This window comes from Myodes glareolus, chromosome 5 (assembly GCF_982192425.1).
Source record: "Myodes glareolus chromosome 5, mMyoGla1.1, whole genome shotgun sequence".
Taxonomy (NCBI): Eukaryota; Metazoa; Chordata; class Mammalia; order Rodentia; family Cricetidae; genus Myodes; species Myodes glareolus.
Window position 1 is genome coordinate 6,664,097 of NC_142030.1, and position 16,483 is coordinate 6,680,579.

The 16,483-nt window shown below is 42.2% G+C and overlaps 1 protein-coding gene across 1 annotated transcript in view; it reads right to left on the reverse strand.

The window, feature by feature from the left end:
- Ush2a (usherin) overlaps positions 1 to 16,483 on the reverse strand; it is a 683,507-nt gene that overhangs the window by 277,027 nt on the left and 389,997 nt on the right. Inside the window, 2 exon segments of the mRNA XM_087905997.1 lie at positions 14,912 to 15,004; positions 15,007 to 15,073. Of these exon segments, the coding sequence (XP_087762123.1) occupies positions 14,912 to 15,004; positions 15,007 to 15,073 (160 nt within the window).

Below are 16,483 nucleotides of genomic sequence, written 5' to 3' on the forward strand. Positions count from 1 at the left end.
GAGAAACAGACACAAACATAAAATCCTGCCTTGTTATATGTATTTTTTCTTAAAGTGAGCTACTAAATGCTTTAATTAACTTGTAAAAGAAACTGGCTTAGGAATGGACCAGTGGCCACAATGATAACTATAATATGGTACCAAGAGTCCCCAAATAAGACTTCAATACGTACAGGTTATACGATGTAAATCTGTTTGTGAAGCAAAGGGAGTCTGCTATATAAATGTTGGCCTCTTGAGCAACAACTTAATCAATTTTATTCTGCAGTTTAAAGCTGGGCCGTTTTCCCCTTTTCTGTCCCACAGGTGGTTCCTTTCCAGCCCGGATCATCACAGAAACGGAAAGCGGCAGCTCGGATCCACCCAGAGACATTCAGCTTTCCTTGACTGCTGTTTCCTCGCTAACCTAGAGAAGCTGGTGTGGTACAGTTCTCAAACAAATGTGTAGAAATAGATCCACCTCTGCCTTCGGACACAGTCACCCACTCGGCTCCCAACGCCCCAAGATTGCACCTTATTCCACAAATGATCAGGCTGTTGCTCAAAAAAAAAAAAAAAAAAAAAAGATGTTATTTTAAAACTCAGGCCCCATTGGAAGAAAACCAGTGGAAATTTAGACAGTTTCATGAGATGGTGAGATATTTGAAGTTTGTATCTTTCAATCTTTACTCTCAGACCGGGATGGGGGTGGGGGGTGGGGATGAGGGGGCGGGGCTTACTCTGCTGCCCTACAAATGATGATCACGATGAGGGCGACAATTATCTGCTTTTTAAACACATCCATAACTCACAGATGCCAATACGAATATGTAATTCTTCAGGGAGATGATCAGAAAGAAAATGACTGAAAAGCAGACCCGGGGAATCTCTAATCCATAATCAAATATCTAGATTGATTGTGTCACCTGAACCTGTATTGATTTCAATTGGAGTTGCTCACCCAGGGGAAAAATAAAAACGTGGAATAAAACTGATTTATGAGAACAAAATAAATCCTTTTGTGAACGGTAATGAATTGGTACTATTTAACCCTTTCAATCACAAACGGAAAAGTCTATTTATTTTTCAAGAATGCTGAGCCAGCCAAAAGCAGTCACATTAAAGTTCCACGTGCCACTACCCTCGGCCACCACGCCAGGAAAGACATGCCACTCTAAATCTGATGGAAGGCAGGGGTTGACATATGACATACTTTTTGCTTTCTTAAGCCAACTTCTACACGTCAGCTCAGTGATGGACCTGCAGGCCCGAAGCGTTAGGGAATCGGTCAGCGAATGTTTGCTGTACTTATTTCCATGATTTATAAGGCGATTGAGGTACGAGAGCAAGAGCCGGCAGCACAAGGCACCAACCGCATCTAACTTCTTTTTTTTTTTTTGCTATTAATGTAGGCATTCATTAATTTTCTTAAAACTTTGGTAGACAACAGCAAAATTAAGGGTCATCCAAGGAAAAACAGGATTTTTAGGAGAGTTAGCTTTTAGCATGATTTGGAGCAACTATTTTACTTATACAATACCATTGTTATCCTTGTATCTTGAGTAACAAAGGATATGGTTTGTTGAAAAATCCAAAACAATTGTTTAAGTCTGTCCAGGGAAAGTATTGGCCAACTATGCATTCAATCATGGAAAAAATACATCCCCTCATGTTCCTTACTATCAAGTAGATAAAATGTCACCAGTGCTTTGCAATTGATTTTATCTCTTCTTTTTCCCCGTGTGCCACATCCACACATGTACTCTGAGATCTGACTACACACATTTATTCAAAACAGGAGTGAAGGATTTTCCCGAGAATTAAGAGATACCGTTTAGCAATTTTCATTAAAAGTCTTTCCTCATAAGGGACAACTTACTGGGAAAAGTGAAAGGGAGGCTGTAAGGGATTCACCTCATAACCAGATGATAAAGATGAGCAATTGCTTCGGCCTTGGAAGGAAACAAGCTTAAGATTCTGAAACACCCCTGCCTGATATAAAGAATGCTGGCCTTTGACTCCTAAGTGCTTGGGTTGTAAGGTCTCTGTTTAAGTTAAAATCTTCCAGTAGATTTGTTATAAAAAGGTTACTGACTGACTTTCTTCTCTTCCTGTCCCTCCCTTCCCTTTCTTTTCCCTTTCCTCCCCTCCCCTTCTGTTCCTTTTCCTTCCCTTTTTCATTCAGATAATCCCTGACTACTAGGGAATGCAAACCTTAGTAGCAAATCAAGGGCTTCTAGATAGTTCAGTGGGTAAAGTTCTTGCAAGCAGGAAGACATGAATTTGATCCCTAAACCCATGTGGAACACACCAGGCACGAGGCCAACAAGACAGGTCAGAGGGGAAGGCATGAGCTTTCTATCTTAAAGACCGGAGTTTAAACTCCACATGTGAACCATGACACCCAGGCACCCACACAATTACATACACACAATAAGCAAATATGAAAAATAAGAAAGCCAATAATGGTGGCTCATACCTGTAATCCTAGAGCTGGTGATTTCTGGGCTGGCCAGGCACCAGTGAGAGACCCTGCTCCACAAAAAGCAAGTGAATATAATATCCCTGTAGAAACAGTACCTCTTTTGGTTCCCAGACATATACTCACACATGTGTGTTCCTGTACACACACATATACCTGCACACACATAAATGCATACACATGAATATGCACATGTACATGTGTGTTCACGCAGGAGTACACACGGAGACACAGACACACACACATGACCATATCAAAAACCAGGAAGAGAGAAGCTAATCTTAAGACACACAATGCTGTCGTTGGTTCTGCATCGGTTGTGTTTGGTTCCTGCAGTGTAAGCTAGAACCACCTTTGCAACCGACGCTCGCTGTGCTGCAGATGTGACCATCTGTGCTTCCTTCGCGTGTGCACAGGCACAGTTTGCTGTCTTTACTCCTCACCACACTGTGCTGATTGAACTCGTGGATGTTGAGGAGTGTTCTCTACCCAGTTCCCCACTTTCCCTGCTCCACCCTATGCATCTCCAACTTGATTTTTATGGTATAAAAACAGGGCCATAACTTTACAAATATTTTTATGTGTCCATCTGACTTTTTTGTTTTAAAACAATTAAGGAAGGGAATTTCTAGTGGTCCTACTCTATACAAATAGATATGAATTTTAATCGTCTCATACTGGCTTTATGTTTATTTTAATAATCTCAAATTAATTACTATAAACAAATAATTGAGCAGATTTTTCTGTTGGGGCATATTCAAATTGTAAGGGTTATATTTGCAGTGCAGAACTTGAATTAGAGGTCTTTTCATTCAAATGAGTATTCACTCTGTGTTAGAGTGATATCCAGCTGCCATCATATAATGGAGACACCCAGAGTGCATTCTTAAAGAATATTTTCTGTCTTTGGAGAGCTGGAAAAATTCAACAATTTTATAATTGGAGATTTATAAACATTCAAAAAGGCTGGCAATAAGAATGGCATGCTTTTAAAATACCTCGGTGACACCAATGGTTCTGTTAACACTATAATAAAAATAAGTGAAGACAATTAGAAAAAGAAAAAAATAAGTGTTCAGATCTCCAGCAAGAAAAACAACATCTTTATGTAGAAAATAACAAAACTTCACAGATGATATAAAAAGCATAAATTAATGGAATGATGATATGTTTTCACCAGGTGAGTAATATCCAAAGGTTTTAAATCCTCAACAAGGAATTTATTAGTGGGAGAGTCCATTAAAATGTCTGCGGCATTTTGCTCATGTTAATCTGACATGCAGTCAGGAGAATACGTGTATGAGAGCTGAGATCTTCAATAATAGCAAACAATAAGCTGGAGGACGCAATAAAACTTTGCTTAAAGATATAAGGTATCGAGGAAGATTTCAGCTGTTAGAATCAGCAAGATTAATTGATCACATGGGTGATCTATCAGACAGATACAGGGAAAACAAGCCCCTCAGAAGCCAGAGGCAGCAGAGCTGTGAAGTCAGATCTTGTATGTACCTTGCCAGTTCAGCAGCCCATGCGCTGCAGCTCTCAACGGAGAATGCGCACAATGCAGTAATAAGCAAACACTTAACCAGCTGAGATCACGTCACTGTTTTCAGATCTCATAAACATATAAACATAAGTCAGGTAAAATTTGCAATGGTAGACTGACCCCTGAGCTCCACCCATCGTCCTTACACTGCCTTCGGTATCAGGTCAGATTTTAGGGCCTCAAAAACATAAAAAAAAACCAAAGCAACCTACTGCTTTACCTATCGAATTAGCATAGTCACAGCCAGGTGGGCATATCTGTAAATGTTTGGATGTCATCTGAATTGATGCGGCTTTTCCAGAGAGCATTTTGTCAATGAAAAATCAGTAAATGATCTTAAAAAAATAATCCTGAATCTTTAATTTAATAGCTTTTTAAAAACTGGAAGTCATAAAAAAATGTGCAAAAGTACTCAAGGATTCAAAACCCAGCAAAAGGAGTTAATATATTTTGGTGTGTTCATACTAGGGCCTTGTGTGTGTGTGTGTGTCTGTGTGAGATGAAGTGATGAGGCATATCCATGGACTTATGGTAGATATAAAGCTAAATCCCAGAAGTGTTTATAGTAAATTTCAAATCCATATACATGTATGCCCATGTATGTACATACAGAGAGAGAAAATGAACATATAATACATATTTAATTGGAGAAAAAAGGGTCAACTACTCACCCAAACTATAAGTCTACTGAGACTAAGTGTAACTTAGGAAAATCTGCGTCACAACTGAAAATTTTGAGAATTTGTCATCTGTTGAAACTTGTCGCCAAAGTCTTTAAATTCCTTCCATGACTCTGAAGAAACCACTTCCGTCTTGCTCTCCAGCTTCATTTTCTTTCATTCTCTATGTATGTGCATGAGTATGAGTGTATATACATGCATGTCTGTGCACGTGTGTTTAAGACCGCATGTGTGTGTATGCATGAGCATAGTGTGTGTGTGTGTTGGGAGGTTAGGCGTATGGACACGTGTCTGCACAGAAAGACAAAGGTACCAGGCATCTTACTCTACACGCGTTCTCCTTATCTTTTGACACAGGGTCTTATAATGAATCTGATGCTGAATGTCTCAGTCAGTCAGCTCCAGGGAGGGATTCTCCTGTCTGCACACTAAACCCCCAATACTGGGTGGCAGTCACTCATGACCATGCCTGCCTTTCACATGTGTACTGAGGATTTGAACTCAGAACCACTTGCTTTCACAGAAAGTGCTTTTACCCAGAGTCCCACCTCTGCAACCCACTAGTCTCTTTATTCACTGTGCCTCAGGCACACTGACCTCTCTCTCTCTCTCTCTCTCTCTCTCTCTCTCTCTCTCTCTCTCTCTCATCTATCTGCCTATCTGTCTGTCTGTCTATCATCTGCCTATACATCACCTATCCATCATCTTTTTTTTTTTTTTAACCACAAGCCCATGCTTTTGTACATCTTACAAAACAAATGCTTTCCCACTGGGATCCTCTTCCTGGTTGGCCCATAATCATCTGTCTCAGTTACTTCAAAAGTTATTGGCTTGAAGAACTTTCCTGACCTTCAAAATATATTAAGTTCCTTGTTAAGCAATACCTTAGTGATAACTGATTTTGATTTAAATCGAGTCTGCAACTTCAAACTTTTGTATGGCTGTTCGGCTAATTTTTATCTTCCTGGGACATTCAGAGACCCTCGCTTTAGGAACTGCACCTCCCGCCCCATCATCTTCTCTCTTGCTTCACAGGACAAGCTCCACGCCAGTTTGTTCTATGGGCAAATGAATAAACATTTGAATTTGACTCTGTGCTTTCAAATTTCTCTTTTTCAGATATAAAAGTTTACTCGCTATCTCTCTATTATATGCCTGGAAAAATATGTGATTTTTGGCAAATGTTTACAAACTAAAAATGCAAACTTCTGAAACCTATCACAAGTTGAGCTTTTTTACATCATTCCACAAGACTCTTAGATCCTATGTCACTGATAATCAGGACTGAGTAATCTCGTGTATCTGAGGCTGAGAGAACAAGAACCAAGTCTCTTGGTTCCCATAAGTCTGTCGATGAAGGACGATCTCTTTACCACACATGCGTGTTAATTTCTGAATCCCAGCAAGAGGAATTCGGGAATGAGGGAAGGAGTCAACGTGGAGGAATGTGTCACAGAGCCGGATAAAGATGCTGCCTAGAGTCTTTCTCTTTCTCATTATGACTCTAAGGAGTCATTTTAAAATCCATTCACTGGCAACATTCATGGCAGTTATTCATTAGAGAGTGCCTCATTCAAAATTCAGATGATTACACTTCATAAGGACCCCCTTTCCTCAAATATCTATAAGCTGGCGCTCAAGTTTCTCTGCATTCAGTGGGTGATGAAAACACTGGCCACAGGAAAACAAGTGGACCCTCAGCAGACACACGGTGGGGCCAGCGCAGGTTCAAACACATCTGCTTCTTGCCTGACTGCCACATGCGAAGCCCCCCAAACAAGATTTGAGCATTGCCAAATATCTTAAGCTTTTCTCCCTTTTAACAAAATGACAAATTTTATCTTTTGAATTATGCAAATTCGATTACGTTGATTCACTCGAGCACCCCAGAAGGAGTTAGAATGGGGCACGCTCCCCTATAAAGATGCTGCCCACAGATCCAGGTGAGAACTTGCCTCTGACCCTGTCACCCTTTGGGGCATCTGTGTGTTGAGCGCTCCGACTCTGGGTGCGGTCCACGGTGACTTTTCCCTGCCATCCCTGTGTTCTTGCCTCCACAGACACAACAGCACAGGTGCACTCATTCCTGATGTCAGGAAAACACCCAACTGGCTATCTGACGCACATGCTAGCAGCTGCTGCGTGAGGGTTGAGAGGAGAAAAATTCTAAAACGAGTCTGATAAATTAATGCTTAACTCTGTTCCTGTGGAAGGATCTGCCCGGATAATACATTTCTGCAGCTGTATTGGCTGTGACATGATGTTTAATCAGAAATGTCAATATGTGCTGGGAATGATCATTCTCCAACCAAAGTTTTAAAATGACATAGATCTTATTTTTGCAAACAATACTGCAATTACCTTTAAGCCAGACAAATGGGCTTTTAAATATCCTTCATGTTCATGTTTACATCTTTCTTGTTTCCAGAAATGCATTGAAATTTTATGCAAGGCTGTAACTTTTGCTTTTCTTCTTCTCTTGTCTTTTCATGAGGCGCTGTTTTCCTAATTAGTGCCAGCTGTGTGTCTCCATTCTTAATATCTCTTACGAGGATTTAAAAAGGCCTAAAGATGGTCAAGGAAGGTCCAGGACTGTCGCCTTGTTGTCCACAATCCAACAATTCCCTATCACAACACTCATTTACTTTATGTCCCGGAGGCAATACACAGCCAAAATTGTGCCCCACAAATGGATCCATCTTGTCGTCTGTCACTGGTCAGCCCTTGATGAGAGCTTGTGCAAGAGACAGTCATAACTACCTTATACTCCTGCTGGGTGTTAATGTCTGTACACTGTAATTTCATTTTAAGACCTGGAATAGAAATGGATATTCTTTGGCCTTATATTCTCAAAATATGGACCCTGGAGTTAGGAAAAACGACCGTAAGAAACAGACCTACAAGGAGGCGGGTTTGCATTTGGCAGTAGCGGCCACAGAGACCACCATACTGACACCCGCCAGCTTCCTTTTCCTTCTGTCCTGGAAAATCCCCTGCACAGCATCTCAGCCGAGTTCAGTCTGGCCGCCCTTCCCTCCAACTCATTATGGTGAAACAAATTCAGATTGCTTGAGAAGAAACAGCCCCTTTCATCTTCCCCCTGACTGACACACAGCTACAAAGTTCTCCGACGGGGATTCCCAGTTACAAGCTGTCCTGCAACCCAGGAACAATCCCCCCTCCCCGGAGTCCCTCCCAGGGGGCACCATGTCAGAAATACTGCATGGCTTGCCAGCCGGACGCAGAAAATCCACAGCTCCCTCCACACTGAGAAACAGGCCCCAGGGACAATAAAACAAAGCAATCCTTTTCCTAACAGCCCCAGCCTTCTGCAGTCTCCTTGCAACTCGAAGGAATTCCCAGGGATTGTTATTTTTTTTTACCTTCCCCAGAAAATAAATGTTCCCTCTCTCCTTTCTCTTTGCAATTTTGATAAAATATGGTTCATTGGTGGGGGAAAGAGGGGAGACGGGCATGGGGAGGAGATATTGGGCACAAGTCCCTGGGTTTCTCTGGGTAACCTTGACCCCCACATTGCGTTTTCTAAGTTTTTCAGCATTTGTTGAGATGTGCAGCCTTGCAATAGCCGCAGTCTCTTCCTGGGGACTGGTAACTTCTAGGCAAAGCAAATGCACCAGGGTGGGAGGATTTAAAGGAGACTGGACCACAGAGGCACTCCTGTCTCCTGGAGCTGACACACAGCCAGGAGAGGAGAGAAGGCTACTTTATGCCCCCTCCTTTGTCTTTTATAGGAGGCTAATCTCATCAGTGTGAAAGCACCCACCACCTTCTAGAGGCTCCAGCAGCTGTGGAAGCCACGGTACTCACTATGGATGAAAGCACCTCAAGAGCCAGATGCTCCCACTCTTCAGTTCTCCCCCACAGCATCTTAACTCCTGGGACATAAGGGCTCATCCTGTCCATTCCTATCTAGATGCCTGATTTTGCCACATTCTGCTTTGATTTTCATTGACAACCCCTGGAGGAAGATTTGTAGGTGAATCATGAAAGACAAAGAATGTTTAGCAGTGTGAGAGGCACCCCAAGTGTTTTCCTGCTGAAGCAGGACTCTACACCAGTATCTCTGAGTCCTCTCTGGTTACCCACCAGAGGGCTGTGCCACCCAACCTAGCTCTTCAAGTCTGAAATAATGTGATGATTCCAGACTGTTCTCTACGATGATGATGGGTCCTCTCCAGATTTCTATTTCATTTCCTGCCAAAGCAAGAGGTATCTATTGTAGAAAACTAAAAATCCTAGTTCATAAAAAAGGAAAAATAGGTATAGAAACCATTCCTAAACATAATTACGCACAGTGCACAGATAATGAATACCCCTATGCTTTTCAAACACCAACTTGTCCTTTTAAAAATAGTCTTTTAAATTAATATTTTCTTGTTTGCTTTTGTATGAAGGCTGTCAGTTCTTCTGAGCAAGGAAACATGGTTAGTGTGAACTTCATATTCATTTTTCCCTTCTCCCTTCCCTTCTATCTCCTACAGCTTCTTCCCTCGGCTCTTTGTAGACCCTTCCTGTCAGAGGTGTCCATCCCCAAGGGGGAAGACTCCCATGAAGTCTCAGTGTTCAATCTGTCTCTGCTCAGGAAGCAGAACTTCCAGAAATCCCCAAACTCATTGTTACAGCAGTGGGAGGTTATCAATCTGCTTCTACACGAAAAGCATCTCCCTTTGAGATGTTGCAAGACCATTTCCATTCATCCTCTTTTTAAAAAATTTTCTCCCTAACCTACAACACCTTTTTCACAAATTCGTGTCTCTCTTCTGTGTGCTACAACACCAAATAGGGGATCTGGGGAAAGGGAGCCTTGGAGAGGAAACCTGAGCTATGGTGCACAATTAGGACGTCTCAGACACAAAACAATCCGCCAGGTCATCAGCCAGTGAAAATCACTTCCCGTCCATTCAAAGGAAGGATAATGAAGAGCTAAACAATTCGCTGAAGATTCCACAATCACCGCCGGGGAAAAGAGCAGGATGTGTGGCTAAGACTCAGCTTTGTCTACTAAAAATAGGATTGCTCTGAGGACTCCCAGAAAGCCTGGTGGCGGCAGAGGGCTGGCACTGGGGAAAATATGCCCTGGAGGAATTCAGAACCTTTGCTTTCTCTCGTCACTTAGTTACTCTCTATTTCCTATCTTGGTAACTGGATAGTTTTATAAGGTTTCAGTTGAAAATGTTCGGAAACTCTGTCTTACTGATAACCTGCACCAAAATTCTTGGCACCAATTGCTTTCGTGAATGTGATTAGATAAATGAAATATCAATTGTAACTCAGAAGCCAGTTTTGTGTGATTCAGGTTCCTGTTACTTGGTATAATTTACTGTAATTTTTTTATTGAATTCACACATTCGTTTTATTTAAAAACCTTGCAAATTAAATATGTATGATGCTATTATAAACCTATTATCTAAAATTAAAATTATTGATGAATATATGAGGTAAATAATAACAACAACAACAATAACAACAAAAATTTCCACACACTAAGCATTTTTCTACTGATTGCTGAGGGTTCACAGCTCACCTGAGTGAGGTGAGTGATCCCCCTGAGAGCCACTGGGTAGAGGACACGCTGTAGACAAGAACATGGCACCTGCTCACCCTAGGAAAATGGACTCTCATCAGATGTCTCTTGAATTGAATGGATGTGGCAAAACAGGCATAATTCCAAGTGCTAAGTGCTAAGTCTTACTGCAAATGGCAGGAGATGGAATCCTCCATTTCCTGGTGAGGAAGGAGCACCCTACTTAACTTGGTGACTCATAGTTGTTTGGGCCTCTCTGTCCTCTGGTGTTTCCTCACACTCAAGTCCATAATTGAACCGAAACAGACCTCGCTGTCCCCGCATCTTCCCCTGACTAATTTCACCCCACTTGTCCTTCTTGCCCCCCATGCCTGAGAATGGACTGACTGGGGTGCTCCTCTTACCTCACCTGCCTGCAGGGGTCCTCTGGGCCCAAACTGTTGGTGTTGTTTTGTTGACCTAGTTAAAAACCAGTTTAAAGTCTAAGTACCCAGGTCTTTCCCACCTGGGAAGATTCTTGTACTTCAGGGACAATGACACTAAATTCTTATGGCAAAAACTGTCGTTACATGTAGAAGATGGATGTTCACGACTAGACACACATAAATTCACGTTGCTACAGTGTGGATTCAGATCTGAGAGTGAAGGCAGCAAGGTATTTCCTAAAAGTGGCCTTTAAAAGCTACTTAGTGGCATTAACATCTGAATGCACATGTTACAGTCTACAAATAGTTTAAACCATACTTAACTAGGAAATATGGGAGAATAAATGGGTTTATGTCTATGTGGGGGAATGAGAGATAGAGGGCCAATAAAAAGCATCATCCTATTATTGATTAAGAAACCCCAACACCACAAGGGTGTAATTGTGCCTGTCAGCCACACATCAGCACCGCCCTCATCAAAACAGCTCTGGAAGTTCTCCAGGGAACCGGAACTACATAAACACGGCTTGAAGGAGTGTAAGGAAGGAGATTCCACCAAACAAGGGATGAACCAGAAGCAAAAATGAAACATAGACACAGGTACAGCTCTGCCTACAAGAACTCACAGGAAACGGGACACAGAAAATTTTTCAACCCTAGGAGATAAAGTAGGTATATTATTTAACGAGAGACGTTTGAAACAAAGGGATGCTTAGTGTTTGATCTATGCACCATATACTACATATCCCAGTGAAGCAAGTAGGGGCATTCTTGAGGGAATGATTTTCAGTGCTAGGGAAAACATCAGTGGGAAATTTCGCAGTGTTTAGAGCAGGTTCTCCTAATATCTAAGGAGAAGCGTGCTCAATAAAAACAGGTGCCAAAGATTGGCAAAGAACAAATTCACACAGGACAATTCCTTCAAACTACATCCTGCTAAGAGGATGGCAGAGTCAGGGCTGCATGGCTCTGCTTTTCAGTATATCAGGCCAGCAAAGGTCAGTGCGACAACATGCTGATCAGACGTGTGGCATGCCCATACTCTTCCTCATCTGTGCTTCTGTGGAGTGAAACCGGAAGTGCCTTACACACTTACAACACATTTTTGTTATAACTTTTTTTATATTTTGCTTTTCCTTGAATAAAACTGTTTCTCCCACCAGGCAACATATTTTAAGAAAATCATCTTTCCAATTAATATACCTGCAAAGGTATAAAATGGGATTATTAGTTCATGGTGGTATTAATTGCATAACCACAAACTTAGACAACTGTCTATTAATAGGACACCAACTAGACAATGAAGTTGTATGAACACACCAAGTACATGAAACCTCTCTATTCTCATTGAAACATCTCAGAAACTATTGATTTAGAAAAACAACACACAAAACAAACAAACAAACTGGAACCTAAGCATGCAATTTAGTGCCATTTGTGTGAGAAGCTGTACGTGTGGAAAGAAGAATACAATCATTTTATAGAGGAATACATGTAGATAGATGGATGGGTGGATAGGTGTTTGGATAGATAGATCGACAGATAGACAGACAGACAGACAGGTGGATGATAGAAGAGACGAGCCATAGTTTCCTCTGAGACTCATGAGCAGAACGGAAACTTTGGCTGCTTCTTATTCTTGTCTTTAAACTTTGACTCATGGGAAAATAACATCTGGCAAAAGGATAAATTTTAGGAGAAGAAAATCTTTCGATAATGGCCGCCTACATTGTTCAAATCGTGCTGCTGACTTTGTAAAGTTTTTGGTTCAGAACCAGAGCCACCACGTGGAACGAGGTTCCTGGGTGGGTGTCTGCAGAGAGAGCTGCCCGTTCTAGCCTGAGAAATAATGGCCCGGGCGCAGGCACCTGCTCTTGCCCGCCCTGGGAGTTCTAACCCCTAACTCTTCTGCCGCAGCCATCACAGCCGTTCATCATGTCAGGGAAATAACCAATTAGCCATCTGACAATTCAGGAAGCCTTGTATAACTCTGGGAAGTAGATGATCTCTTTTACAACTGTGATGAACTAAAATTTAATTCCTTTCTCAGAGAGTCACACAGACCTCCCTATACTCACTGCAAATGCCACCTAGCTGCTGATAGCCAACAGGATGAGATGCCAAAATCCTTGCTCCTGACATTGGACAGGGGTCTTCTGGTGACAAGAACCAACTTGAGGAGCCTGCGGGGACTAAGTCCAAGATGCACCCTCTGCTTGCTGTCTTGCCCCCTCTGACTTGGAGTCAGATGCGCACCACAGGACTCTCTAAGTCAAATCTTGTAATTGCTTCCAATTTGTCTGTTTTGCTTTTGGCAATTAACAAACTGAAATGTTATCACGGAGGAGATCGTCTCATTTATAAGACTAGCTTTTCCCGCCACTAAAATATGCAGCGCTCTGTCCTTCACTACCGGCAGGAGATAAATGGCTGGTTTTCGTTGCTGAAGAATATATAATGGTTAAAAAGTCACTTTTTTCCTCCAGCTCTACATAAATCACGGAACTAGTCAATATTTAATAATGCTTGCCTTGGTCTGGAGTCCCTTGATCACCCTGTCATGTGTAATAGCTCCCTCTCCGATATCTTTGACATAAAAGCCCAGCTTTACTGAAATGCTAACATGTAGAGGGTCATTACGGATCGACATTTACCTTAATCTGTGACTGCCAACCATGAACCGATAAATTCCAGCAGATTCCACTGGGAGAAATCAGTAAACTTCTCAGTGGAAAGAAGTGGAAGAAAATTCTGCCGAGGACAGAATACATTTTCTACAAGGGCTGCTTAGCAAATGGATTCTGACTTTTGAAAGTTCTCTCGCTGCCCAGCTTTGCAACATTTAATACCGTTTTGATGGTTTGAGGGACGGGATGACAACCAAAGATGACAGGACTTAGAAGGCAAGCAGAAATGTTCTCTGCAAAAACAATGCAAGATTAAACACGAGGGGGAACACGGCTCTTGCATTATTCACCCAGCTGCCTTGGCGGAAATAGCCAGGCTGTCATGGGTCCGGCCTAAATGTTGCTTCTTTTTTCAAATCGATCATCACTCCTTCACCTCATAATCTTACGAGTGCTTCACAGCAGAATACATCAAAGCCCTGATTGCATAAAAAAGGGACAGGCCAATCTTTGAGGGGATCAGCTTAGCCTCTGACTTGGAGTCCATTCACCGTGTCTTTCCTTATTTCCTTGTGGACACACTGTGGAAATTTAGGAATACCCTCTCCAAAGCCTTAAAAAGTCTGTTTTTCTTTCTCTTTGTGCTTTTATATGTATTGGGAATGCAATTAAGTCTTACAAGTAGACGTGACACAGAAACCAACATGACATCTGGAGGGGGCTACCCTCTTGTCGCCGGAGCCTGCAACTGCCCCTGTTACAGCTCTGCCTATTAGGTCCTGGTTAGAAAAGAGATATTAAAAACCCTTCTGAATAGAATTAGTATGACTTCCTTGCGGGGAAAATGACAAAAGAAACAGTTACTAGACAGACAAATTCAAGTTTCTTGTAAGCCGCGTCACGCAGTGCCTCCCTGGTGGGCTTACAATATCAGTCATGCTAAGTGAGCCCAACTTACTGAAACAGAGAAGTTGATGATATTTTCAAGGAACTCCTAGCTGCCACACCCGAATGACCACTTTGGTAGATAACTGTGGGAATGGCAGCCAGAAATAGCATACCTGGGAGAGAATGCAGAATCGAGGCTGAAGTCTTTGCACAAAGAGTATTCTAGGATTGGGCTGTGTTATAGGCAAGGACAGGGCACGCGGGGACTCTCTCTGCTGGAGGTCCAGTTCAGCACCCCTGAGGCCACTGCAACCACAGACCATGCCACCCCCAGCCGTATGGTAAACTGCCCATACCTATGGCTATGTTTAAGTTATAAGTTAGACAGTCAGAGACTAATCAGAAGTAATAATTGAACTGAGCAATTGTATCGATCTGATAGGTAGTAACCACGTACACCTTTCTTTTTCGAATCTTCTGTGTAATGGTGTTATGTTGACTGAGCACAGGTGGCTGCAATTCTGCAAATGAAACCTCCTTTGTCCTGTGACCCCGACCTGAGTTTGCACATAAGAACCATCTAGGGGAACCACACACTGAACATAGCTTCTCTAACTCATCCACAAAGGTTGTAGTTTTAGGAAAAATCCAGAAATGAAAATTAGGCTAAAAGTAAGTATTCAGATACATATAAAGCTTTCTGATACTATTGAAAGTGTAAGAATTGTATACAATTTACCTTGACTTGCATAGTAACTTCCAGTAAAAAGGACTGAGCAGGTTAAGTGTCCGTTAGGGTGAAGAGGTGCTTCCCAACTCACATGGACTTCTGGGGCCCCTCGGTTTTGACAAGTACATTGACCGTGCCTTCAGAAGGAACTTCTAGAGTCCAGCTTCCTGCCTGCAAGTATAAAAAGGTTCATTGTGTTCACAAATAAAATAAGCGTAGGCTTTGATTTGGGAAAATTTCTTCAAAGAATCTCTTTGCTGCAGAACAGACTATGGTGACAGCATCTCGTCAGAATACCTTGCTTTCTCAGCAGGATCAAAGCCTACCTTGTATTTTCTTCCTCCTGCTGTGAAAACTTAGAATTCTGGTTCCTGACAGAGGCTGTGGCTTGTCATTTCCAGAGGATGTTGATTGGCTCATGGTGAGCCTATGCCCACGGCTGGGCATAACCACAGACTATTTTTAGAACTGCTTAAGAATAAGATCTAAGTGATTGTAAAGGAAGAGAGAAGCACATGGGCTCCTTCCTTAAATTCCCAATTTCCTGATGGAAAGGATGGACTCTTGGGAAAAAGCCACCCATAGCCTCTATACTTCCCCCTCCCCTCTCTGTTGTCTGAGCTATGTTCCTCTTTTGCATGAAAACATGGCGCCACTAGATGGAGTTCCCCGAAGAAGCTATATCTATGCTAACTGATATTTAACATAGGTTAAAAGTTGACTAGGGCCTCTTACATTGGTGAAGTGTTGGGATATCTTGGGCTATCATTTTACTTTTTCCCCTGAACAGTTGTTCCCCTGAACAACTGTCCTTGTCTGAATCTGATTCACATCTTCTTGACCATCAGGTGAAATCTCTGAAAAGCATCCACTGAGCAGATCACTGGCCTCTGCCAATCCAAAGGCAGGATGTCATCAAGCGGCATTTGGGAGTCGCAGCTGAGTCTCTGGCTTTTCTGTAGTCTGCCTATTTACTGTTCCCACCACTGTGTTGGGTGAGTACATGGATTCATTTATTTACTTATTCTTTGGTTCTGTGACTACAAAACATTCAAGAATGTTCTACGTGTAACATGTCATTCAGGGCAAGTAGCATCCACGTTTCTGGGTCATGTTCATTCACATTTAGCTCAGAACAAACTACCTCAGATTCCCCACGGAGTGAGGCGACACTCTGTATGGACAGCTTCAGGATGACATCAAGAAATAAATGTACCATGATGCATCTCACCGAGGAATAATCACATCAGTAGCTCACGCGATGCTAACCTGCCTGTGCAGAACGTGAACAAGAAGGACACTGAAATAAAAATGAGTCTTACGTGGACAATGGTCAGAGATGGCTGCATAACAAGACTACAATGACCAAAAGATGCAGTTGTTGGCCAGAAAGTAGAAAGGGGCTCACAATTTTTAAATTATATTTTAATCTCTGGCTAGAACTTGATAAACTAAGCATCAGTGGACCATATTTGACCTTTCAAAGTCTATTGAACATGTAGGTAATTTTCACCGTATTCTTTGTATGTGCACGTTGGTGCATGTATGTGCAAGTGCACACATGTACATGTACAAGTGGGG